The 24389-nt window shown below is 40.7% G+C and overlaps 2 protein-coding genes across 6 annotated transcripts in view; one reads left to right on the top strand and one right to left on the bottom strand.

The window, feature by feature from the left end:
- The window catches only part of MTOR (mechanistic target of rapamycin kinase), a 66706-nt gene that overhangs the window by 36444 nt on the left and 5873 nt on the right, over positions 1 to 24389 (bottom strand). For 4 of the 5 annotated variants that reach the window (XR_014230045.1, XR_014230046.1, XM_082329003.1 and 1 more), the window contains exons 8-29: positions 24122 to 24230; positions 23017 to 23203; positions 22698 to 22826; positions 21614 to 21858; positions 21220 to 21435; positions 20278 to 20483; positions 19604 to 19726; positions 19166 to 19255; positions 18979 to 19071; positions 18323 to 18457; positions 17849 to 17978; positions 17411 to 17661; positions 16501 to 16542; positions 15310 to 15396; positions 14542 to 14709; positions 14164 to 14276; positions 13588 to 13750; positions 13235 to 13327; positions 12370 to 12516; positions 11420 to 11562; positions 10101 to 10263; positions 9778 to 9923 (exon numbers count right to left, since the gene is read on the bottom strand). Coding sequence is in view for 3 of the 5 variants with exons in the window: in XM_082329003.1 (XP_082185129.1) it covers positions 9778 to 9923; positions 10101 to 10263; positions 11420 to 11562; positions 12370 to 12516; positions 13235 to 13327; positions 13588 to 13750; positions 14164 to 14276; positions 14542 to 14709; positions 15310 to 15396; positions 16501 to 16542; positions 17411 to 17661; positions 17849 to 17978; positions 18323 to 18457; positions 18979 to 19071; positions 19166 to 19255; positions 19604 to 19726; positions 20278 to 20483; positions 21220 to 21435; positions 21614 to 21858; positions 22698 to 22826; positions 23017 to 23203; positions 24122 to 24230 (3179 nt within the window). In the remaining 2 variants the exon portion in view is untranslated. The remainder of the gene's footprint in view (positions 1 to 9777; positions 9924 to 10100; positions 10264 to 11419; positions 11563 to 12369; positions 12517 to 13234; positions 13328 to 13587; positions 13751 to 14163; positions 14277 to 14541; positions 14710 to 15309; positions 15397 to 16500; positions 16543 to 17410; positions 17662 to 17848; positions 17979 to 18322; positions 18458 to 18978; positions 19072 to 19165; positions 19256 to 19603; positions 19727 to 20277; positions 20484 to 21219; positions 21436 to 21613; positions 21859 to 22697; positions 22827 to 23016; positions 23204 to 24121; positions 24231 to 24389) is intronic. The other variant, XM_082329004.1, reaches the window with a different exon arrangement.
- On the top strand, positions 2546 to 7568 carry ANGPTL7 (angiopoietin like 7; the record flags this gene model as incomplete). Its single annotated transcript, XM_082329006.1, has 5 exons — positions 2546 to 2980; positions 4652 to 4752; positions 5095 to 5289; positions 6161 to 6359; positions 7399 to 7568. The coding sequence occupies exons 1-5, from the start codon at positions 2602 to 2604 to the stop codon at positions 7566 to 7568; spliced, it is 1044 nt and encodes a 347-aa protein (XP_082185132.1). The 5' UTR covers positions 2546 to 2601.

Here is a 24389-nt window from a genome sequence, read left to right on the forward strand (position 1 = left end):
CCCTAGCTATGCCCAAAACTATGCCTCTTTCCAAAATATAACAGGATCCTGAATTGAAGTTGTAAGTACATCAGTACATAACAGTGGAACAGTTTTCTACAGACTGTCAACTTCTACAGCTGATCTAATCTGGCAATGACTAGCATCAGTAGCTATTGCCGCTTAAGTGACTACACTCACTTCTCCATGCAACAGGGAAAGATTCATCTCTCAAATACTCATAAAGAAGTCAAATTCCATTACGGCTAAGGTCTCTGCCAAGAGAGATCTGTCTGCCCAAATCTCTCTTAATGCTTCCTCAAAAGTAATGACAGATGGGAAGATTTGTGCTGTTTTCCATTCCTGCATAATATGTCTGTTGTCATCCCCTTACACAGAACTAAGTGAGAGACCAAAAAAGTATTATCTCTGTTTTAAAACAGGTAAATCAAAGTACGCAAAAGAAAGATGGCTTGCATTAGGATACACAAATCAGAGGCTGAACCCAAACTAAACCCCTGGCTGTCTCATTTCCGATTAAATACTCCAGTTTAGAGAGGGGATTCAGAGGCCTTTCTGGACTGTTTCATAACATCTGTGTGCAACAGAGTTTGGCTGCATCCTGGATCCTTCCAAAATTTGTATCAAGAAGGAATGCATGGACCTACAAGTGGCTCCCCTCTTCCACATCTGCCCCTCATGATGTGAGGGTATGTGAAATTCAGACTGTACAAGACAGATAGAAGAGTTACAGTGAGTGAGAGCAGCGGCAGAATGGATCAAAGTCCTATGTAACACGGTGGGGTGTTAGCAGGGTGGCTTTTTGGGGCAGAGAATCCAGAGTCTGGCCTGTCCTATTCTTTGTTCCAACTTCAACAAAAACACGTTTCTCATCACAGGAAGTCTAAGAAGAATTTATCCCTGGGAATGACAGAAGCTCCAGCTGGAAGAGGGCTCAGACAGGATTAGAGGCCGAACAAAAAGGTCAGGCTTTCATCCATGTGCAGTGGCACTTTCTGGTCTGAAGTATGAAAAGCAATTTTGCTATGGAAGGTTTCTGGAATGTCCATGACGAAAACGTGACTGAAGACTACGGTCTGCTGTGGAGGTATCCTCAGTACTTTAATCAAATTGTACTTGCATATCTCTGGCAATATCTCAGGTCACCAATACCACACAGTAGCCTCACCAGCTGATATTACAGTCTACAGTGGTTTCTGCCTGAAGTACAGCACACAGCCAGTCACCCACAACAAAACTCAAGACATGCTGCCAGTTTGGAGACAGACGTCTATTAGTTATCACAATCAGAAACGTTGCAGGAAGATGCAAGAACCCACATGTCGGGCAATTACAGAGCAGCTGGCCCGTGGAGAAACAACTTACCCGTAAGGATCTAGAACAAAAGTTGCAAACCTTTTGCAAAAGGCTGCACCATTGCTGAGACAGTTCTACTTTGGGATCAAACAGCTATCATCAACTTTTGAACTGTTAAAAGATATAAAAGAGGAGACTGGAAGGCACTATCTCAGCCAGCTGATACTTGACCTATACTCTGAAAGTATAAAGATTTAAGATGTACTCTTAAACCTACACTTTATGTAACTGTGGACATTTTAATCACCCATAGGTTTTCCTCTCTTAAAATCCAGTTAATAAACTGGGCTCCATAATGTTGGAGTTAGACCGATCACATCACCTGTGAAAAACCCATCTCTTGTCAATTTTAATTAGACTGTCTTTCAGCATTACTTAAGGTACTTTCACTTGTCCTCTATGAGTAGACAGAGGCATGGGTTTTGACTTACATGTTTTGCAGACTTCTTTCCATCCCCTCCTCAGATATCCCATCTCTAAAAAGAGATGAATTCTGAATTCTACAAAACGAACAGTGCAGAGACACCAGAGTCCAGAGAGAGGAGGATTAGATGCTGAACTGATGAATTTGCTAAAATATTATGTAAATTAAGAAACACTGCAAGCATAGGGTTACCCCCTACACCTTCTGGGGAATGTATTAGCAGGACTTGTTGCAGCTAGGGCTGCCTACCTGCTAGGGAGTTACCTTCCTTAAACTTTTATAAATTCATCCTGTTTGGACAGCCTTTTCGCATTCTGGACCTCTAATGCTCTTATGTTACTCAAGTGCCAGAACTAGTCACCAAGAGGGCTACAATCCAATAGGCAATAATCGCTGGCAACTCTCCTCATTTCCTAGCCCTGTCCCACACCCCTTCAAGACAGAACTGAGTGAAGTCTCTCCTGCTCTCCCCAACCTTTCCTGGCTGAAATCTGTTCCAGTTTCACCCTGTAAACACCTGATACGAACAGATGAACTGGGAGGGGCCAGAAAGCTCTTCATAGCTGCAGGGGGTGGAGGTAAACAGAGAAATATTATATAAGATGCTTTGAGACAGACTTCCACATTGCATAGACTCTGACAGGAGGGGTCGGGGGGGGGGGGGGAAGCTACTTCTTCAGGCTCCACCTTCAAAGACTCACTTCATTGGAAGAAAGCTAGGTACCAGCCTGCTGTAGCACTTGCAGAAAGTTTCGTACCTACCCCAGCTGCATTCAGACTACCCGCAGTCAGCTGGAAGTTTTCTGTTGCCGTAAGCAAAAATGCCAGCAAGATCCACTGCTCAGCTGGCATGGCTCTGCATTGTCACTGTGTCTGTGGCAATCTATCCAGCACTGCTGCAGAAGCCTCCTAAAAGGAGAACGATCAATGGGAACGCACAGTCCAAGATGACAGGCTGCTGCGATGAGATTAAGGAGCTCAAGTTGCAAGTAGCCAACCTGAGCAGAATGCTGCAGGAGCTGAGCAAGAAGCAGGAAGGTGACTGGGTGAATGTGGTCATGCAGGTGATGGAACTGGAAGGGAGCACCAAGCAGATGGAGTCCCGCCTTATTGATGCTGAGAGCAAATACTCTGAAATGAACAACCAGATAGATATCATGCAACTCCAGGCAGCTCAGACGGTCACACAAACTTCAGCTGGTAAGAAGGGAGTCACCAAGCTCCCAGATACACCTCTTAATGTACAAAATGAACTAGTTCTTAATGCTAGCATGTCCCATTAAGGTGATTAGCAAGTATGCATACTGAATACTTCTGCTTAAAAGTACTTCTGTAGGCAGAAAACTAGTCCAAAGATCCGGCTGTACTCTAATATCTGTATGTCTGTTATCAGGGAGTGGAAAAACTGAACAGGTACTGTATTTGTACAGTGAGGAACTCAGTTTAATGTTTCATTTTCTGAGCACTATAGTACCAATCCAAAAAGAAAGGGAGCTGGTTTCGTCAGGGAATCGCTCTGGCAGTAACATCCTCTGAGTTCACAGTGCTGACAGGGGACTAGAAGTTGGTAAAACAATTACAAATGCTCTCCAAGCATTACTGGAGATTTGTAATTGTATCTTTATGACTATCTCTGAACCAGAGTAAAAGAGTGATCCATTATTTGAATGCTAATTCTCAAGATGTAAACTGTGATATAAGCCTAGCCAGAACACAGTTAAATTGTTCAAAATTCTCCCTTCCCTGAGGGAAAATTTCACTGCACACAGTGATTGCACAGGCCTGTACTAAACGTGGAATGCAGGTGCATTTTGTAGGTCAGCTACCAGTAAAGCCACTTCTAGAAGAAAGTGTCTTTTTTGTTGACTTTTCTCTTAACATAAAATTCACTGCAACAAGCTTAAAACTTCCTTAAGAGACTGCTGTTGTCTGGGATGACTGGGTTTGCAAAAAGACTTTGTTTGTTTGTTTTGAAATGCAAGGGAAAACACTTCTAAATCCATTTACCAAATTCTTCTTGCAAAAAGTTCTGCTTGGCTAGTTTTGACACACCACTGTTTACAGTGGGTCTTAAACAAAAGTCTTACCATAACAAATCTCTTTGGAGCTGTAGTAAAGGTTTGGAAAAAACACAGTAACACACAGAAGAAACTGGCCCAGAAGGTATTTAAAACAAACACGTCTCACCTCACCAGGTAAGAAACATTTAGTCTGTACTAAATTGAAAACTGTCAGAATGGATAAAGCCTTGCTTCATCTAGTTTAGCTTCCTCAGAAGAATAGCTGTGTGTTTTACCATCTTCAAGTCAGCTCCTGCACAGGGAGGAAAGGAGGCTTGCAGAGACTGACAGACTGACTGCAGCTAAAAGCCACCACCTCTGTCACAGGCTTTAGTACAAGAAGTGCTGAGCAAATATGCCTCATCCGCAAACTTAGCTAACCTGTTCAAGCACACAATCAAAACTGGTACCTGGCAGCAAGCCTAGCCATTCTATTAGATAAGCCTTTATTATTTGGGAGGGGGACAGCAAATATATACCTTTTTACCTTCCAGCACAGGCACAAACACAGTAGCAATGTGAAGAGAAAGCAGAGATGTCTCTTTGGATAGGTTAAAAAAACCAAACCAAACCAACCAAACAAAAAAACCCACACTAAAAAGAAAACATCACAAAGTCCTAGTGCTACAACCTCTTTTTCCAATGCATGGATTGATCAAAACTAAACCATTTCATGAAAACATTAGACTTGTGGGAAGTCTTCTTCACTTAATTACTTCTTGTATTACAAACTAAGCTTTATAGAGACCTCACTTACAGGGGAGTTCTCCTTGCTGTTCTGATTCTTACTTTCTGGTTCTGATTCAAGTAGATGCTGTCTATGATTGCTCATCACTTTACCAGAGGAACTACCGAATCTCTGGTGTTTACAAGCTACCTCCTGATGAATTTTTGGGGAGTCCAGATCTGGAGGTAAGGATGCCAAGTACACAATGTACATTACATGTCTTTTCAAATATAATCAAGAAATACTTATCTAACACAGAGATGAATAGAGCACATACTGAATTATGATACCCTGCACTTTGAATCAATATCTTTATGTAGGCAAACTTCAAGGAAGGAAAGAGTGTACATTTAAGAGGGAAAACAGAAAAAGGGTTCATTTGATAGATTTTTTTTCCATGACTTTTAAACAAAACAGGAATTTCTTCAAGTTGTGAAATCTGGAACAATGTCTTGTCTTGTGTTAAAAGAATTGAACCTTCCTAAGTCTGCTGACAAGTAAACACCGCCTTTTTCTTCCTGTTCTAGGTGTTCTGTGACATGGAGACAGATGGAGGTGGCTGGACTATCATCCAAAGGCGTAAAGTTGGTTTAACATCTTTCAATAGGGACTGGAAACAATACAAGGAAGGATTTGGCAATATTCGGGGAGATTTTTGGCTGGGAAATGAAAATATCTACCGACTCTCAAGACGCCCCACCGTTCTGCGAGTGGAGCTGGAGGTAATTAATAAGCTCTTAATTTCAGCAGCAAAAGGTTTTTTGTACGAAGTGATTCTCTAGTAGCAGATACCATCTACTATCTCTACAGAAGGGCCAAAGAATTTGCATGCTTTAATTACAGGAGAAGGAGGTAGAATAGACCTAGTGATACATTCAAGGACAAGACAGAACTACGTTCTCCACAGTGCAAAGTCAGTAGGACAACCTTCTGCTCGCATACAGATTGTGCCTTAGGGAACATGTGGGGCTCTAGAGAATCCTGCAGAACCCACTGCAGACAGAGATCAAACTCCTGACCACCACAGATTTAAAGATTCACAGAGATGTCTCAAAGTTTTGAAGACTCTTAGTCGTCTCCTTTTGCAGCACTTCCTTCCAGCCTGTGTACAAGAGTTTGCACTGTATTACCACAAAACAATTTCTACAGTCTACTAAAGGCTTGGGTGTTACTTAGACTAGTTTATAGCTGGTATAATAGCTTTGAGGGATAGGATATATATATATATAATGGAAAAAGTGAGCTGAAAGGCTTTATTTCTAAAAGTCACTCTTTCAGAGAGAGAAAAAAAAAAAAAACTTCAGGCAGTACACTATGAGACAAGGATGCTGAATGCATCACCAGGTTGCTGCGCACCAGGTTTCCATACATGTTGTTTAATACCACTGCAGATAAGACTTGGAAATATGATGCTTTGCTCTGGAAAGTTTCTTTGCCTTAACAGATAAGTTTCTGCAGTCTGAGACAGAAAAAACTCGTGAAAAATTAAGGACTGAGAAAAGATACGTAACATACACTGTATATAACCACAGGTGGTGGAGTCCTTCATAACTATTCTAATAGGACCTATTTCATCTTCATTGTTCTATGCAGGACTGGGAAGGTAACATACGCTATGCACAATATAAGCAATTCACCCTGAGCAATGAAATAAATAGCTACCGTCTTTTTGTGGGGAACTACACCGGCAACACAGGGCGTGATTCTCTAAGGTACCACAACAACACAGCCTTCAGCACGAAGGACAAGGACAATGACAAGTGCGTGGATGACTGTGCCCAGTTCCGTAAAGGTAAAACACACATAAACACCTTCCTGTCCTGAGAGAGCTGCCTGGGTAATTGGTAGAGAGCCCAAGACTCCCTCTTTCCAAGTAACTAGTAAATAGCATCTGGATGGCAAATCAAGGGAGAGGTGACCCGTTCTGGAATACACACTTACCGGTTATGTGGGAAATCTGGCAGTTAAAGCTGATTTACACAGAGCCAGACTGTATGTTATAGACATCAGTACTCTTCAAATGATTTAGTGTATGCTCTCACCTACATACTGTTATCCAGCCCATTATGCATAGTCTGGCAGATTGGCAGATATCTCAGATGTTGATGCAATTCAGTGATGCAGGAACTTATTCCTGTATATCTATAAGGTTTTTATTTTTTCTTACATTTTTATGAGGTCTCAAGTTCTAGTATTAGGGACTTGTAATTATTCTCCTATATTATTACCCTACACACACCTCAAGGTTCAACCTGAATTCTGATCTTTATTCCTACTCTATTAAGAGCCTCTAATGAGGTTACCCTCTTCATTCAATTTATTATCTTTAATCTTTGTCTGTCACAAAGATAATTGTCTTCACTGCATCTTGCACTTTATTTCTAATTTCCCCATTGTGCCTTCACGTGACATGCAAATAAAATTGTTGATATCAGTCTCACTAAAATAGCGCAGCTTACTTGCAGAGGCCAGAAACCTTTTAAATGCCTTAGGATGCCCAAGCTAAGAACCCAAATTCATTTCCTATGCTAACTCTCAGAGTCAGCAACAGAAACATGTCAAGGCAATAGTCTAACAGGAATAAGCAACTAAATGAAAAGCTACTGGGCTAATTTGATGATGTAACTGTAAAACCTTTATGTATTTAGCATCTATATAAAGTTTTGAATTTACCTGCAATCCCAACTATTAGGGCCATAGACTCCAGGGATTAAGTGATGCATTGTGGTCACTCTCCTCAGGAAAGAGCAATAATTCTTATTTTTAATACAAAACATATCTGGTTTAAGTAAATGGCTCACCAGGAATCTATTGATTTGTTTTCTGAAAAGGTGGATATTGGTACAACTGCTGCACAGATTCCAATCTGAACGGGGTTTACTACCGCAAAGGAGAACACACCAAGAACATGGATGGCATCACCTGGTACGGGTGGCACGGATCAACCTATTCATTGAAGAGAGTTGAGATGAAGATTCGGCCAGAGGATTTCAAACCATAGAGGGAACCAATATTTGATTGTACAGCTACATGATGCCACTGCACAGAAGAAGGTGGGCAACGGAGAGCTCAAAAATCAGCCAAATAATTGTTCATTTCATCTAATATCTGCAACAGCTACATACTGGCTATGTATACACACAGACACTAAGGAACACTAAGCACCAGCCACAGCCACTAGTGTTATCAGGGCTCAAACTTATTTCTTCCTCTTAAGGCTCTTTCCAAAGGGAAAAATACTGTATTAGAACAGAATGCACTTACAGCACCTTCAGAAAACCTACTGGTGTGTTTTCACTAGCATTGTGACTAGTGGGTTGCCTTAGTATTAACCAGCTAGGCAGGGACTGAAAAAAGAAGGCCTCCTCGTTGCCTTTCCTTCAGTGCCTAGAGTAAGCATTGCTGACTAACTCCTTCCAACAGGGACTCAAATCACAAAAATGACACACTCATTTCAAACCAAAGGAATCAGTCAGAAGTGTCCCTGATGCACCTTTCTTTAGCATATAGTAAGTGGCTTATGTTCCTAAAGAGAAAAAAATGAAGCTCAAAAATTCTGGATTAATTACTATTGCCCAGGTTCTCTCCTGAAGTTTTACTGCCATCTCCTGCTGCTGCCTCAAATAAGTCCCCATAGAGGGCTGCACCCAGCAGACAGTAAGCCTGGAGAAAGTATTTGTCCCATATGCTCCGTGATGCTTATTCCTATCCACAAATCACCTAAAGGCTGATAAACTAGAAAGCAACTTTCTGGGCTGCCATCAAATGATGTTCAGGTTAGAACATAAGTGTGCTATATGTCAGTAAGACTAAGAGAGAACAGCAGGTTAGCAAAAAAATTCAGACCCAGCCACCGAGCCAAAAAGCTCCACTCCAACACTTAAAACCACTGTATCCATGAGGAAAACACTAATATACACCAGAGAATCCGTAAGTGCCAGAAGTTATTCAAACGTAAGGGAATGTTTGCTACCGTACTGTGCTGAGGAATATTAAAATCTGTTCTGAAAAATACCCCAATTACAAGTTACCTAGAGATGTGCCAAAAATCAGTATGTTTCGCCCTTACATAACGCAGTGTTAAAAATAACAGTTAAAAAAGGAAGAGACTCCTCCTGCAGTCATACCGTTGTTTGAATATGTTGGAAAAGATAGTTAATATATCTATTTTTATTCACCTTAAAGAAATTTGAATCTAAAGTGTTCAGTCTTGTGTGAAAGGTGTCTCGGGAATTGCCTTATATATGTTTGACTATTCATACTGTAAATTTCAACTGTGTGGAACTATAGTTGGAACTATTTTAACTGTGGTTTTTAAAGGTTTCTAAACTTTTTAATTTCTAATAAATTGTCTTTCATTTTTAATCCTGCTTTACTTCAAGTCTTTGCTCCTTAACTTGCTTTTTGATACACAAAGAAACAGCTGCACAAGTGACAGAGGCCAGGAAAGGAAATACACTGAATTCTATGTTTTCCTCAGAAAAACAAGAGAGGACAAAGCATGAAAGAATAAAAGAGGAGAAAAAAAAAAAAAAAAAAAACCACACAAAACAGGAAAGAGCAACTCCAAGGAAGCAGGAGGGCTGAAAAATTCACTGCATACAGACAAAGCTAAGTTTTTGCTCAACCAAAATCAATTTGTCCATCTCAAATGGTAGAGTTAACTGTGATATGAAACAGAAATTCACATTTTAAAACACACAGTTTAGTACCAAATCCTGTGCAGGTATTTCAGGCTAACATCTTTCTTGCTGACAAAGCTCAGGAAACAATACACTCTTGTGACAATATTTTCTCTTTGATATACGAAGAATGAGACTTATCTAAGCTAGATGAACAGAATTTGATGAGAAATTTTCATTAAGAACTTCAGCTTTTCCAGCTTATTTATATGTAGGTGTAGAAATCTCTCTCATCTAACTTACAGCAAGGCCACGATATCCCATATTGAACTTGAAGGGTGAGAGGTGGAAATCAGAAGACTCCACTTTTTCCTGCATAACTTCCCATGGCTTCTATCATAATTTTAACCACATAATAGAAGGGCAGAACTCAGCAGCTAGGAGTGTACATCTGCAAGACAGTTAGAAAGCCTACAACAAAGTCTTGTGGTAGAAATTGAAATCCTAAGAATTGTCTAGATTTGTCCTAATGGTATCCTAAATTGGGTACTGATGCGAGAGCAGAAATCCCATCAGTTGTGGTCCTACCTGATGAGAGACTCTAGAATGGCCGGGGTGGGACCCTTTTGAAATTCCAGCTCCTTGTAGTGAAGGGCCTTGGCATATGCTCGACATTTTGCAGCTCTTTCCCCCAGGAGGACAATGCCGTTATCATCTCTCAAAGGCAGTGGACCCTGGGTAGAAGCACATACATCAAAAGCAGGATGAGTATAAATAAATTAAAAAAAAAAAAAAAAGAAAAAAAAAAAAAAAAAGAGGAAAGCATGCATGAACCCTTCACACCCTTTCCATAGACTAGACTTCAGCCAGCTAGCCAGCATTAGGAAAGAGTCGCCTAACAGCATCTCTACCTTGTCACTGTGTTCCATGAATTCTGCCAAGTTCAGCAGTGTCTGAGTGACTTCTGCAATGTCCTGAGAGGTCAGGGCCAATTCAATGCTTCGGATCAGCTCATCCTGCTGGTCTTCATTCAGTTCAGACCAGCATGAAACAAAAGCAGCATTGAAGAGATCTCTGAGGAGGAAAGCAAAAGAGAGTGAGAGGTAGGGATTCATTATTCATGAGAAAAAGTCTATTTGACAGTGGACTTGCCTTCATATTCAGAAAAAGGGAGCTACAAAATGCATTTATATGTCTACCTGCAATAAATAGCGATTAACTTTTACGAAGCTAACTTCTGTACTAAATACCTAGTGAAACCTGCATTTTAAAAATATATAATAGGATAAGATAGTACAATATTTCTACTCTTGTAGTATCATACGCTAGCAAGTATTTTAGGCTAGACCAAACTCTTCACAGCAGCAAGAATGCTCTTCTCTTCTGCTATGAAGAACCAGGCCTAGCCTGTCTTAGATCACAAGTGAACGTAGCAAAAAAGATAATTGTACATTTCTCTGGACACACATGCCACACCACTTGTGTTTTCTGTGCTCGCTAGAGGACTGGAGTTTGCATTAGTGGCAAAGCTTGAGAAGGAAGAAAGGTGATGAAAAACAGATACAGTGACAGCCCTTGTCACTGCTAGCACTGTGGAGAAATACTGTGGGATGGGTTTGAGATGCATGGACTATACGGGGAGGATGCTAGCATTACCTCTGCCTACCTAGGAATTGCTGACTTTTCATCATGCTGTTTGCTCTTCTATTTCAAAAATTATAAAACTCACACTAAGACAAAATTAAACCAGGAATGAACACTTTTCTAACAGCAGTAGTCAGATTCATATGCACTGAGATGTGCAGGTGCATATCATCAAGAAGAGATAAACAGGTAACTGCTTACAGAAACTCAAAGTTTCTCCAGACATACTGGTTGCAAAAGAAATAAAGCACCGCGGCTTATTCCACTCAGAGGCATTTTTATTCTCCCACAGTAGATCCTCAAAACTATTTCATACACTGCAGTTTTTCCAGCTTCACTTTTATGTGCCTTATGTTATTTCTAGACTAATATGCAGAATTCCACTGAAAGATTTTGTGTGTATCACAGAGCAGCCAACTGGGAAGGGTGGAAATGAAATCAAGTTGCCAGCTATGTGATTTGTCCCAAAGCAGGAACTCTCTCTATTTATGGAAACTAAGAGCTTTTAAGTAACTTTCTTTTTCCTTATAATATCTGGCTTGCATCTGCAATTTCAAGTGATCTGAAAAAAACAGAGTTACTCTACCGAGCCATGGGATTATATGCCTGAGCCAGGGCCCAGCATGAGCGCAAGGATGGTGAGGAGGAATCTTTCAGTAGCTCCAAACTCAGTCTTCTTAACCATTCCAGCCAGTCATCTTTGGAAACTCTTCTTGCTGCTCCCCAGGCCTGCAGTACAAAGCAAGACAATTCAACTACCAAATGAAGCACTATCCAAAAGCAGAGGAAATCCATCAGCAGGCAGCATTACTTCTTTACAGCTCCAAATCACATTGCTGAGATTCCCTTTTCAATTCCCTGAAATCCATTACTTTACCAGATAATTTGCAGTACTTCAGTCTAATTTCTAAGAAATCTTCCCTAAATGTATTCCTGTCGTGACATGCCAAGTATTTAACATGAATAATTCTTTCCCTACAAAAATACATCAAGAGCCGAAGCCATTGTTGGAACATCAGCTTAAAAAATACTTAATACATTTAGAATTACATTTTTAAGTCCAGCATTTTCAAACCAATCCATCCCACCACTGAACTGAGTGCTACATGCATTAACTGTTCAAATTAGCTAGTGATAAGCTATTAAGTTCTATACTGGCTCCAAGAGAATATAGCACTAAGATATAAGAGAAGTGGCTGATAAAAAAAAAAAAGGCAGAGGCTCTGAAACAGATGTCTCTAGAAGCTACAGATGACTCCTTGTGATCTAGGAAGTTTTGTTCATACTGCACATAACAAGACAGTGTCAAGATTACTTCATGGCCATTAATAGCCTGATAATTCAGCTGCTCCTATCTTTAGAGTTGCTTAGCACCTTCTAATTTTAAATAGAGTCTCAGACACAACTTTGACCTCAGTTTTGTACAGAACTGGCACGAGAAAAGAGATGTAAATGCACTGGACAAACTCCTTAGATGTGACACAATAGCTCCTTCCTTCAGTAGCAAACTCATGCTGTGCAGCGCCCCAGTCTTACCTTCTGCAGGTTGATGGTACTAACATGCAATTTCTTCATGGGACCTGTTTCCACAGGACCACTGGCCAAAGTTTCTCCCTGGCTGCTTCTCAACATTCGGTGCTGATAAATCAGGGGATCCTCTTCTTCATCAGCAAGAGTATAGCCCTACAATAAATGGCTTACAATGAAGATCACAGCCACATATACAAAAGCAATTTTTTACAAGCCAAATGGATGATAAAGTCAGAGCACTATCCAGTCTCACAGCAAAATTTGTAAAGCAAACAACCACGTTTATTATAACAATTACACCTTATAAACCAGAGAACTCGAATGATATGCCTTTTCTATTTAAAGTAACTGTTAAGAAATCTTAGCTGCTAGTATTAAAAGCCAAAATAATACACCTTAAAACAAACACTCTTTCCTATTTGACTCACTAGTAAGCAAAGAACAGCAGCGTGCTGCTTGTTCCACACTAATCAAATTGCAAAGCAGTTACGGAGTTTTTGAAATGTAGGACATACTACAGAAAATACTGACACAACAAGGTCTCCTGAAGTCCTGAAACTGTGGAAAAATAGGGTAAATCCACATTTAAGAAATACTGAGAAAAAAGTAATGACACTGGCTACAAGTCTAAAGTTCCTACCTAGAACTTGCAGTGATTTTTCTATAGGAAATAATTGATACCAGTTGACAGTAAGTTTTCCCAGTGCAATCTCAAGGTCTCCTTGAAAAGCTGTACTTAACACACAAATACAGCAACAACCATTCTTCATTTTATGACTAACTCAAAGTGAAGTTTCCATCTACATCTGTTTCAACATGAAAACATCCCCAAAGTGCCCTTATGCAAACAACTATATACTTGCCAACTCACCTTTACAATTCTGCAGATAAGAACATCATAGCGTTGATGGTTAATCCTGTGTCGCACCAGAACTTTGTTCACCATCGGGATAAAAATCTGGTACTGTACAGAGGAATGCATTAAAAGCTAGTTACTCAGTCTCACCAAGAGCAGTAAAATTTCATCTTCATTTCACTGATCTTATAAGAAACCAATTCTGAAAGTTTTATTTCAGTAACTCCTGATTCCAGAAACAACTAAGAGAAGATAATCTGTTTTCTCTAAAATCCAGAATCAGCGCATTACAAATATTCAACTTTAAAACCTTGATCTTTGGGACAGTCCCTCCTTCTATGAGCTTTCAAGCCTAAGAAGAATACTACCTTCTTTCCAAGCTGGAACACCAGAGAGGAGAGGGTGTCCATTGCAGTTGTTCGTAGCTCAGGGCTCTGATCTAGTGTTCGCACGATAGGATGAATAATCCGTGAAGCATAATCAGTGAAATCCAGGGACTCTGTCAAGCGGTCCACTGTTTCTAGAGCAGCTCTAAAGTCAGAGCAGAAAGAAGGGAGGACTTATCTCTCGTTGTATAAGACAGGAGAAACGAGATGTAAAAATACATAAGCAATTCATGCTCAGTCCTCCTAGGCATCAATAGTAACAGGAAAAACAGGTCACCAGAACTCTGTTAATGCAGCTAGTACTTGCAGGACAGCTTGCAAGTTGCAGTGACTAAAATACTGGCAGGTGAGAACCAGAAAGTAATAGTCTATACCCAAGAAAAAGCTAGTAACAGTGCTGTGACATCCAATCAAAAATAACCTTCCATGATGATTTAACACAGAGAAAACCTGTGGAAGGAACTAAGTGATATTTCATTCTACACATGGCTAGGGCAGCCATTGCAGAACTTGGATATCAGAGGCAAAAAAAGAGACTGCAAAGCCACCAACACTTACTTGCGAGCCACCACTGGGACATCTGGGGCATCAAATAGCTTTACAATGGGAGGTAGTAACAAATGAAGGTAGTCATCCAGGTTAGCTCCAAAGAGCTGGATCGCATTCAATAGCTGGAGGGAAAAATGACCCAATGTGACTCAAAGTCATGAAAGAGATGCATTTTAGGTAAGTCGGTATCCAGTGAAAAGTTGCTTCAACCCTGCACTTTAAACAAAGTACTGTCTGCATCATTTCACACCAAGCCACTGCTGAACTGCACCTATCCCGTTTGCTTGCAACACACAAGCAAGAAGCCCTGCTGGAGCATGGTGCATTGGGCACACACCCGCCTTGGCAACACCCAAATCAACCCAGCTGCTGCAGCTTCCCACTCACCTTGACAGAGACAATGCGACTCTGACTATTGTCATGCATGAAGACCCGTAACATGTGAGGAATGAGCTGAGGCAGATAAAGTTTGAATTCGCCTCCTAGAGCTACCACAATTTGCTCGATAAGTAGGATAATTGTGCTCTGTATGGAGTTGTTCATGACCCAGAAGTCCTACAGAAGAAGAAGGAAAAAAAAAAAAGGGAAAAAATTAAACAGTTCATCAACTGAGCTGTACCAATTACAAGAAAAGCAAATGGTAGGAGACATTCTCTAGATAAATTCAAGATTGCAGGGAAGGACTATACTTCCCTTATAGACTAACATAAACTGGCAGTTTTGGTCTGTTTTTAAAACACTCTGTGCCTTTAGTATATTTATAGCTGTTAAAAACAACCTCTAGGCAACTGATTTTTCCTAATCCTTCTAAGTGTTTGCAAACAGTAAGTGAAAATGAAGTGAAATGCTACCTATTTATGAACTCCAAACACTTCTTGCTAAAACTATGTTTCCAAAAGTAATAAGTGCACAAAATCTAAGTGCTCAAAGGAACTCAGGCATTAGCAGAACCTAGGAGCTGCTTTTATTGCAGTTACCAGTAATAATGTATATTATCGTTTCAAATACATGTTATTTCAAAATACAATTATTATTTCAAAAGGATGGAATTCCACACTTCATAGGAATTTATGAAGTAATTGATACATTTGATAATGACAGAAACAACATCCACCTTTTCTGACAGCAAAATACGGGCTTAAAGATTGTACTCACTCTCATCAGGGTGACAATTTCATCCATATAGGGCCGAATGTGACTTCTCACAAAGGACACCAACATCCCTAGCTGCTGGAACAGGAACTGGAAGGAAGAAACGTGTAGCGATCCATGTAGCTTATTCAAACACCAAAGCAACGCTGGGTAAATGTTTCACAGGCCAATTGCAAGCTCATTTACCAAACAAATAGCATGCATAGCTCCTATATGCTCAAAATCTGGGGCTAAATTCTTGGCAGCTTCAGCTCAGTGGTTTTCTTTTTGGTTTTTTTGTTTGTTATTTTGTTTTGGTTTTTTTGTGGGTTGTTTTTTTTGGGGGGGGGGGGGGGGTGACGGGGGGGTAGTTTTGGGGGTTTTGGTTGTTTCCCCACCCCCAACTTGCATCAAAAATTTTATGAGCTCAAAGCCTTAGACAGCCAAGCATACAAATAAAGGTTTATAATGTATCAGCAAATTTACTAAGTCTCAGAACAGACTTGCAAGCACAAACACCTCAACTACCGAGCTTTGTAATTTAGGTTTGAAGGATGCTTCCAAAAATTTAGCCCCTAATCTTTTCCCCCTGCCTGTAAACCAAACCAGCACACATTTTAAGATACTCTTTCTGTACTCTTTCCCATCCCCACCAAGATATATTGGTGAAAAGTTACTGGGGAAGAGAGTTTGGTCCTTGCCAGAAATATCTTTTTTTTTCCAAAGATGGTTGATTGTACCATAGAAAAATTTTGACGGAGACAATTTTATTCAGATATACTATGACAGTTTTGCAATTCCTTTTGCCCCAATACAGTCTTATGCACTCACTCATGACAATGAATTTACTTTTGAGACTTGTATGAAATAATGTGGGTTAAATCACTTTGTCCACAAAATAAATGTATATAGTCTTTTTTTCTTCTAGGAAAATAGGAAAATGTAAGTTATCATATATTAAATTTCATTTCTTCATGCAGTATTTGAAGGCTATAGTGACAAAATACAAAGTGGAGCTCAGAAAAAGAGATAACAGATTTTTATGAAAACTAAGTAAGAAATAACATCAGCTACTTTAGTGAACGCAGTACACCTACATTTACCAAAAATGAAACCTGAGCTCCTCTACTGTGCCTTTTTTTGGTGTTGTGAGAGGATGCTTACATATAGGACAAGGACCTGCCTCCTTTAGGCTTTAGTGTCACGCATACCCACCTCAGCTCTTCTCCCCAGTACACTTTCACCATCTTCTTTTACCTGAAAATTTTTAAACAGAGTGTGCACAACTGCATAGCTTTCAAGCAAGTTAGATCAGTCAGGTCTAGGAGTTCGGCCAACCCAGGCGTGTGAGATGTTTTCCTTCCAATCTGAGTAGTGGTTCAGTCTGGGAGAAAACAGCGGTTCTATAGCAGGGTTGGGATTCTGCTAAGGGAGCACCCATCCCACCTATAAAACACAGTACCAATAACTAGTACAAACTGCCCTTCCCACCCCAGAGATTATTTTCAGCTGCCTGAGGAAAAGGCTTGGCAAACGGCAGCCATCTCTGGTTAGGTGAACCTTAAGCCCATTATTATCTTCGCACAATTCTCATTTCCTTCTAAAACTGTAACTTAAGTGGGAAGGAAGAGAAAGCACTGCTGTGGAATCACCACCCACACTGCCCTGAATGTTAGCAGACTGTAGCAAATTGAATTTTCCTTCTCACAGATGAGCCAAGTACATGGTTGCATCAGAAATTTAAAGAATCTACCTCTGTTATTTAATAATACTGTTTGCCACAGTACATTAATGCAGAGATCACTGAAAGCTCTGGAAGCTGCACAGGCTGTTTTCCTAAACAAGACCAGCTTGATAAAAAAACAGAATCAAATATTGGCCTTCTAAGGATTATGCTCAGAAGCAGCTGTTTCAATAAGAAGCAGAAAAATTGTTTCCACTGGATATTCTACCAAATGCTCACAGGAGAGAAAAAGCAAAGCTGAACCTCACTTCTGCAGCATGCTTGGCAGCAACACATAGCACAGCAATGCCCAAAGCCAGTCGCATTCTCTTTTAAAAAATGGATTCTTATGTTAGGGCAGTGGAACAGGGAGGCAGAAGGAGTGGTCCCTAGTACACTCACCTCTCGGATGGCACCATCACAAACCCGTATTACATTAAGGAACGTTGGCATGACCTGGGGCAGGAACTGCACACACTTCAGCCCAAGAGATTTGAAAATAAAGGTGATGGCTTGAACTACCATAGTGTGGTGTTGGGACAAGGATTGGTCTCGGAAAATTCTCATCAGTGCCACCATAGAGACAGCTGGATAGAACTCATCCAGAGGGAGGTTTCCCATGTTCACCAACATCTCACTGGTACTGTAGTCCGCTAAGAGAAAGAAGGTAGTGTCACAAACCACATGTTAAATGGTCTTGAAGCACCCGAGTATTAGGTGAAAACATGTACACTAATAATTTGTTAAGAAGAGGAGACAAACTGCTAACAACAAAAACAACAACAAAATCAAGACCTGTTTGTAGATTATAAAGCTGTTGAAAGAAATTCAGATGCTTACAAGAATCCTGGCTGGATTTGGACTCTGAGAGGCTGACAGCTGAAGCATCTCGTGACTGATCAATCATCCCAATGTTCACTTTGTGTTTGTAGGGGTCCAAAGCACCCAGCAACCCTAACACACGAATAGCCTGATAAGACAGAAGGAAAAAGAAAATTCATGAGAACATCAGCAAGGCAAAAGTCAACACGTGAACCCGCATGTTTGGAGAGGTTCTGAGGATTAAAGAGATCTAGAACTAAAGTGACTGTCTGGAAAAAACATCAATGCTTTCCATTCAATGGCTGGTGGCCATTTCACTGACTCAACAAGTTCACCCTCTTAATTCCGCTTATTGTACTTCTATCAGCCACAACAATGATCTTTCACCTCCCTCCCCGCCCCTCCCCAAATCTATGCAGACACATTTATTTGACAACTCTCTCTCCCTGAAAAACTTTTAGAAATAGTTGTGTGATAGCTTCATGTTCATACCTCTCTACGGGTGCCCTGGTTCTGCTCAGTCTTCAGGAAGTTCAGAAGCACCTCCAGCAAAGTTGGGTACTTCCTGTATGGTTCCACCACATAACCAGTGCTGGCCACAAGCTGTCCCAGTGTCCAAAGAGCCACCTGGAAAGATCAAGCCCAGAGAAGATTAGTTTTGACCAGGGAATTTATTATATCTCCTGATCAATCAGTCATTCAACTTCTGTAAAGTTTCTTTAAACATTTTAGGATCACACTACAAACCATAGTCCCTCGTTTGAAAGTCTCTATAAAGAGTGGTTTTTAATAAGCCACAGTAAAGTGATAATCAACAATTTGTTAAGACTCCTGACTGCCATAATTGCCCTCTCTGACAGATACAATTCAAATAGGCATTCAATTCAGTGAGTCCAAGCCTTCCAATAAAAATTGCTTCCTTTTTTTTTTTTTTTTCTTCTTCTTTTCCTTTCACAATTCTGTACTATGTCACAACAGACAGGCACTGCAATCCCTGACCTGTGTGCCCCGAGTGTGACCGTACACTCCACAAGAAAGACTTCAGTGATGTAAAGGTTCATTTTAGCAGCTATGATGGGACACATGGATATTTCATTACAGCTTTGGTCACAGCAGATGGCAGTTTAGTGCAGTTGTCAAACACTTACTTGTCTTTTAGCCAGCAGGGAGGAGTCCTGCAGCATGTCCATAATTATAATAAAGAGCTCATCCACCCACTTCCTCATCTCCAGCCCACTGACCTATTAAAAGACAAAAATCAAAGTCCTTCATCTAACATTGCCAAAAGCTTAACAACTGACAAGCAGGCCAAAGAGGTACCTGCAGTATCCTTACCTGTGCAAGCTCCCCTATGGTAGCTAGGACATTGTTAATCACCCCTGGATTTGGATCTGGATCAGGATCTTTCAGTTTCACAATCAGTGCCTGGTATGTGACAGAGGAACAAATTAGAATGGAGGAACAAATTAGAATAACACCACTTAAAATGATCTTTCCTTTTGTTTACACCTGAAATTTATTCCATAGGGGCTTATCTTGCATCACGGTGCGCAACTCAACAGTAAATGAAACTTTTGTTTCACAAACTTTATGCAAATCCAGAATCAAGTTAGGCTACGCTGTCATATACATGCGTTACTGTGGGTAACATCCACACCAATCTGATTTTTTCCTGCTATGATGAAGCAAAAGAACTGCAGCTCCTGATGGTCATGTATCTGCTTGCTGTGTCATCTCACTCCAAAGTCACCAGGAAATGTACTGAGACTCTACCTTAAGAATAGGCTCCATATACGGACGAATGAGGCGTGGAGCATTAGAAACCAGGTGACCCAACATCCTGGCACTTTGCTCTTTAATCCTGCCAACACCACTGTGTTCCAGCTCTGTTAGAATCTGCAGAAAAGACAATGGAAGCATGAGAACAGGGAAAATAAATGTAGGCAAAAATTCTTTGGATTTCCTCCTCTCCTGTCCAATTGACAACAAAAAGAAAAAACAATCTCAGCACTTGTAAAGAGCGTTCTACATTTACACTCCATCCAGTCATTCATGTCTAAATGAAGCTAAAATCAATTAGCATAAAACAGAATAGATGGCTCCAAAACCATCTACATTTATGAAGTGGTGCCATCCCTTCACCTAAAAGAAGCACAGAACATTCTTCCTCAATACAGATGGAAAGCACTCCAGCATGATGAATGTGGGGTGAAATAATGACTGCTATCCTTTCCTTTCTAATACATCCTTAGAGCTTCAGTCCAAACATCTATCACTAAAAAGACTTCCTGAAACCGACTAAGCTGGGTAATAAATTTTTTCCAAAAGGGACACTATTCCCCCACTCTCCCACACATTCACTACAGCTAGATAGACCAGTTCTTTAACACCATCTTAGTCTCAATACCAACTACTCTATTTTCACTGCAGGCATCCTTCTTCGTTACCTGGATTAACATCTTGCGCAGGAAAGGCATGACAAAAGCAGGGTTCATGCTGCTCAGGCGTCCCACAGTACAGATGGCCAGCTCTCGGATTTCAAATACTTGATCATTCAGGGCCACAAAAAGAGCTTGTAAATTTTCCGCCTGGGCAAGGTGAGCATCAAATCGCTCATCCAGAGAAGCCAATACACAGAAACGTATATCAGGGTCTGCAAGAACACATTTGTTTCTCTTTAAATGCAGTAAACTCCTGTTCTTATTATTGCCCTTATGCATGAACTGGCTTCAAAAATTCTGTACAACCTCAGAGAAATGCTGAGAGCTTCCCCAGCATGAGACAGTATACATCAGTGCTTGATGCATGAGAAACAAGGTGGGTCAGCCCAACAGATTCAGTGCTGCTCAGTACTGCCCCAATACCCAGATCAGTACAATGCCAACCTCTTGCACCTACAAGTGGCACATTTGGAGGCAGCGTGCAGAAAATGAATTCATCTCTGGTTAGCATATTGCAACTGAAAGAATAAAAAAAAAAAAAAAACAAAAAACCAAAAAAAAAAAAAACCAAAACAAACAAGCAAACAAAAAAACCAAAACAAAACAAAAAACAAGTAGGAAGATTCAACGGAAGGGACCAATGCCTTCCCAAACTACAAAGTTGCAGACCACCACACAGAAAACCAGCAAAAGAGGTCTCAGGGCTGTACGTAGTTCAGAGGATTACCAAGGGCACAGTTTGAGCATTTTGCACTAGCGTTCTATTAAAACGACCAAAATCAAGATCTGCGAAGAGAAATTGGGAGGCCTTTTTAATTTGTAAAGAATGACAGCTTAAGTTAGTGGCAAATATGTTCAAATTCTACCACAACCTTAATATCGTGACCTGCTCACGTGCTAAATTTAACATGTGGTAGGAGAACCCTTTTCTCTGAACCCCACACTAACCTGGGTCGGTTATTCCAACCACAAGCAGTTTGCTGAGGACGTCAGCCACAACCTGCACTGCCGTCTGACTGACCACATGGGCATGACCACTGATCAAGTGGATGGAAGGCGTGAGTAAACGAGAACAAGTGCGGGCTGCTTCCATCCGGATCTCCTTGTGTTCACTGTTCAGAAAGTGGTCTGCACAGTGCCGAACAAACTGAGTCAAAGAGTGGCCTAGAAAGAAGAAGATGGTGAGTTTAACACAGGTTCACACCTCAATTACTCGTCTTACGAGGGAACAGGAATTTAAAGAAAGTGCTCTCAGAGTTTTCCTGCTACTTGTACTCTACTCCAATGCACTAATGTCTATATCCCATACCCCTTGGCCCCCTGCTTCCTTCTTTCATCTTACCTTCAAACTCAAAGCTACCCAGTGTACGAAGGGCAAGGGTGATGCTACCCACATCACTGGCCTCTGGGATGTTGGTGAGGCTAGGGGAGGCAAGCTGATGGGCAAGGCCCTTTGGCATGCCTGGATGTCGCAGAGGCTTGTGCATTAGAACAAGGGAGAGCATTTTCAGCAGCCCATCCTGGATATCCTTCTTTAGCTGGGGGATCTGACGACTCAAGTCGTACAGCACAGCTGTTAGAGCAGGGCTGAGGGCAAGAAGCAGGCAGATAGTCATTAGAACAGAAACAATACGAGGTGCGTATTTCACCTTTTCGTTTATGCCTTTGCCCATCAGAAGATAATTGTGGGCATTCACACATCACAGCAACACCCGCCAGCAGAGCACAAGGGTCCTTGTGTGAGCTCAGGCACATGAGATGACCTTCTTGTATGAACCTGGTGAGCAAACTGCTGGGACTGCAGCACACATTGCTACATTAGGCAATGTTGCTAGAATGCTGTTACAAATCTAAGTGATTCCTTATACTTGTGCTTTTTAGACACAAAGGCAACTAAATTCACTTCCAGACAGTAACGTTAATCTAATCTAAACAGCTTTGTGCTACCTGGATACTTTCTCCATACCCTCCTATACTAACAGCTTCACGAGCTAGGAAATTTCCAATAGGAACTGTCAGCTCCAAAGGTGGAAAACTGGGAGCAAATAATTCAGCGCTTCAATTCTCCTTCCCTGCCAATTTCATACAGCAGAAATCTGCTGGCCTTCAGAGGCTTTCTAAATTTTTGCAGGCTGTTGTCAAATGTGTTTGAATAGTGGAAAGTAAAGGAGATTGCTTTTGAATTCACTAGTTGTTCTACAAAAAGATTTCTTTACACAGAGACCAATGCTCTTAAGTAACTCAACAGACACATTAATACTTAAAACATATTATTCTTCTGAAAGAGCTATACGGGTCTTCTGAAAGATCATTTAAAAGCAATAATCTTCCTTCTCAATCTGAAGACTTTCAAGGTCTCATTCTGTATGGCCAACAATGCCATCCAGTGGCTAACAGAAAAATGTACTCCTGTGCCTTGTACTTACCTCAGGCCAACAGCCAGCATGGGTTCCAAAAGCTCTTTGATGTCCTGCTGGATACTGGGTCCCATGGCTCGTGCCAGCATACTAATGCAGGTGAAGACTGTGGCATCAACCTGCACAGACTTCTGCCTCCTGGAAAGGAGCCACATAAAAGTTAATTAAGAGGAGATGCTATTTTTCAAACATCTTTCCTCATCCCACTTCTGTGTTATCAGTCTTACAAAAATACCTCCGATTTTAATACAATAATTTGATCCCACATCACAAAAATTACACAAAGAACAGGTGCTTCAGTTTCTTCCTCTAACCTTCACATACTTACTTGTGGGCAAAGTCCTTTGGTGGAAGAGCTGCTTTTATGATTTCAAGGACTTTTGGCAGGTAAGCTTGAAACTCAGACCTCACAGCCACAGAAAGCAAACCCAAGGCTTGGAAGGCTGCTGTTCTCTCCTTCTCCTTCTTCACACAGCTGAGAACATGATTCATGGTGTCTGGAAGATACTGATCAGCTGCCCCCAAAAGAGAACAATACAGATATGGGAACTCGTTTAGGTTTATACAGTTGCAACACATTTGCAACTAAACCTTTACAAGTATAAAATCAGGGAATAGCCATAGCCATATAAAATTTGCTGACATGAGCAGTTGCAACCACATGTATATATATAATATATAATAATATATAATATATATAATAAAATTTTCAAAGCCCAGAAGGCTTTCTTTTTTTTTTTTTTTTTTAAAAGAAAATTCACCAAAATAAAAGAGCTATGAGAAAAAAAACATTGCAACAAGTTCTATACACAAATAAGATCCAAGCATCTTGTTTTCTTGTTTTTATAGTGATTGATTAGAAAGTTGGAATAATAACACAAAGTTTGTTCCAACCCACTTAGAGCAGCTTGGTAACTTGCCTCCAACCCTGACGCTCGCCTAAGCTTGCTTGATAAATCAACTGAACTGCTTTAAGAACTGCTTTAAAGCCAGCAGGTAGTTCCCATTTTTACTTGATATTTCCTGGCACATGCACCAGAAAAAAAAGGAAGACAACTCTGCTGATAATATTTGGGATACGCTGAGTGGGAGCAAGAGAGCAGAGTTCAACCCTGACATACTGAGGAAAAAAAAAAAACAAACCAAAAAACAAACACAAAAAGGAGGTTCTATTTCTTATGGTATTGATCACAGAATTCAGACAATAGTTTTCAATCCATTTTCTTCATCAGAGCAACACTTCGGCATCACATATCAAGTCACACTTATTCAGAAAAAAGAGACTGTCCTCCCACAGAGGAATTTGCCATCTTACAAGCACCATGTTTGTACTGCTGCATTGCCTGCACAAGCTCATCTGGACCAAAGAGAGCTGGATAACTTCCAGCCCAATTTCAGCAACACTTCTAACATCCAACCATCTGTCTTGTCACCTGTGAATGCTGAAGGACGGAAAGCTGCCAGCCGTGGTAGCAGATTGAGAACCGTCATCTGGATCAAAGAATTTTTGCTGGTTCTGCACTTGAGAACCCACTGGCACACCTGAAAGGAGACAGATCGAGCTTTGAAGGATGGCCATTGGCAGTAATGCATGAATGTTTATTACCTGGGTGCTTTAAGGCATTCTACTGACATGTGGCTTCAGAGTCCATCAGAGAGATGGATAATTAAGACTGCTTCCAAAGAAAGTAAATTACTTGC

This window comes from Platalea leucorodia (genome assembly GCF_965183815.1).
Source record: "Platalea leucorodia genome assembly, chromosome: 17".
In the NCBI taxonomy this organism is placed as follows: domain Eukaryota; kingdom Metazoa; phylum Chordata; class Aves; order Pelecaniformes; family Threskiornithidae; genus Platalea; species Platalea leucorodia.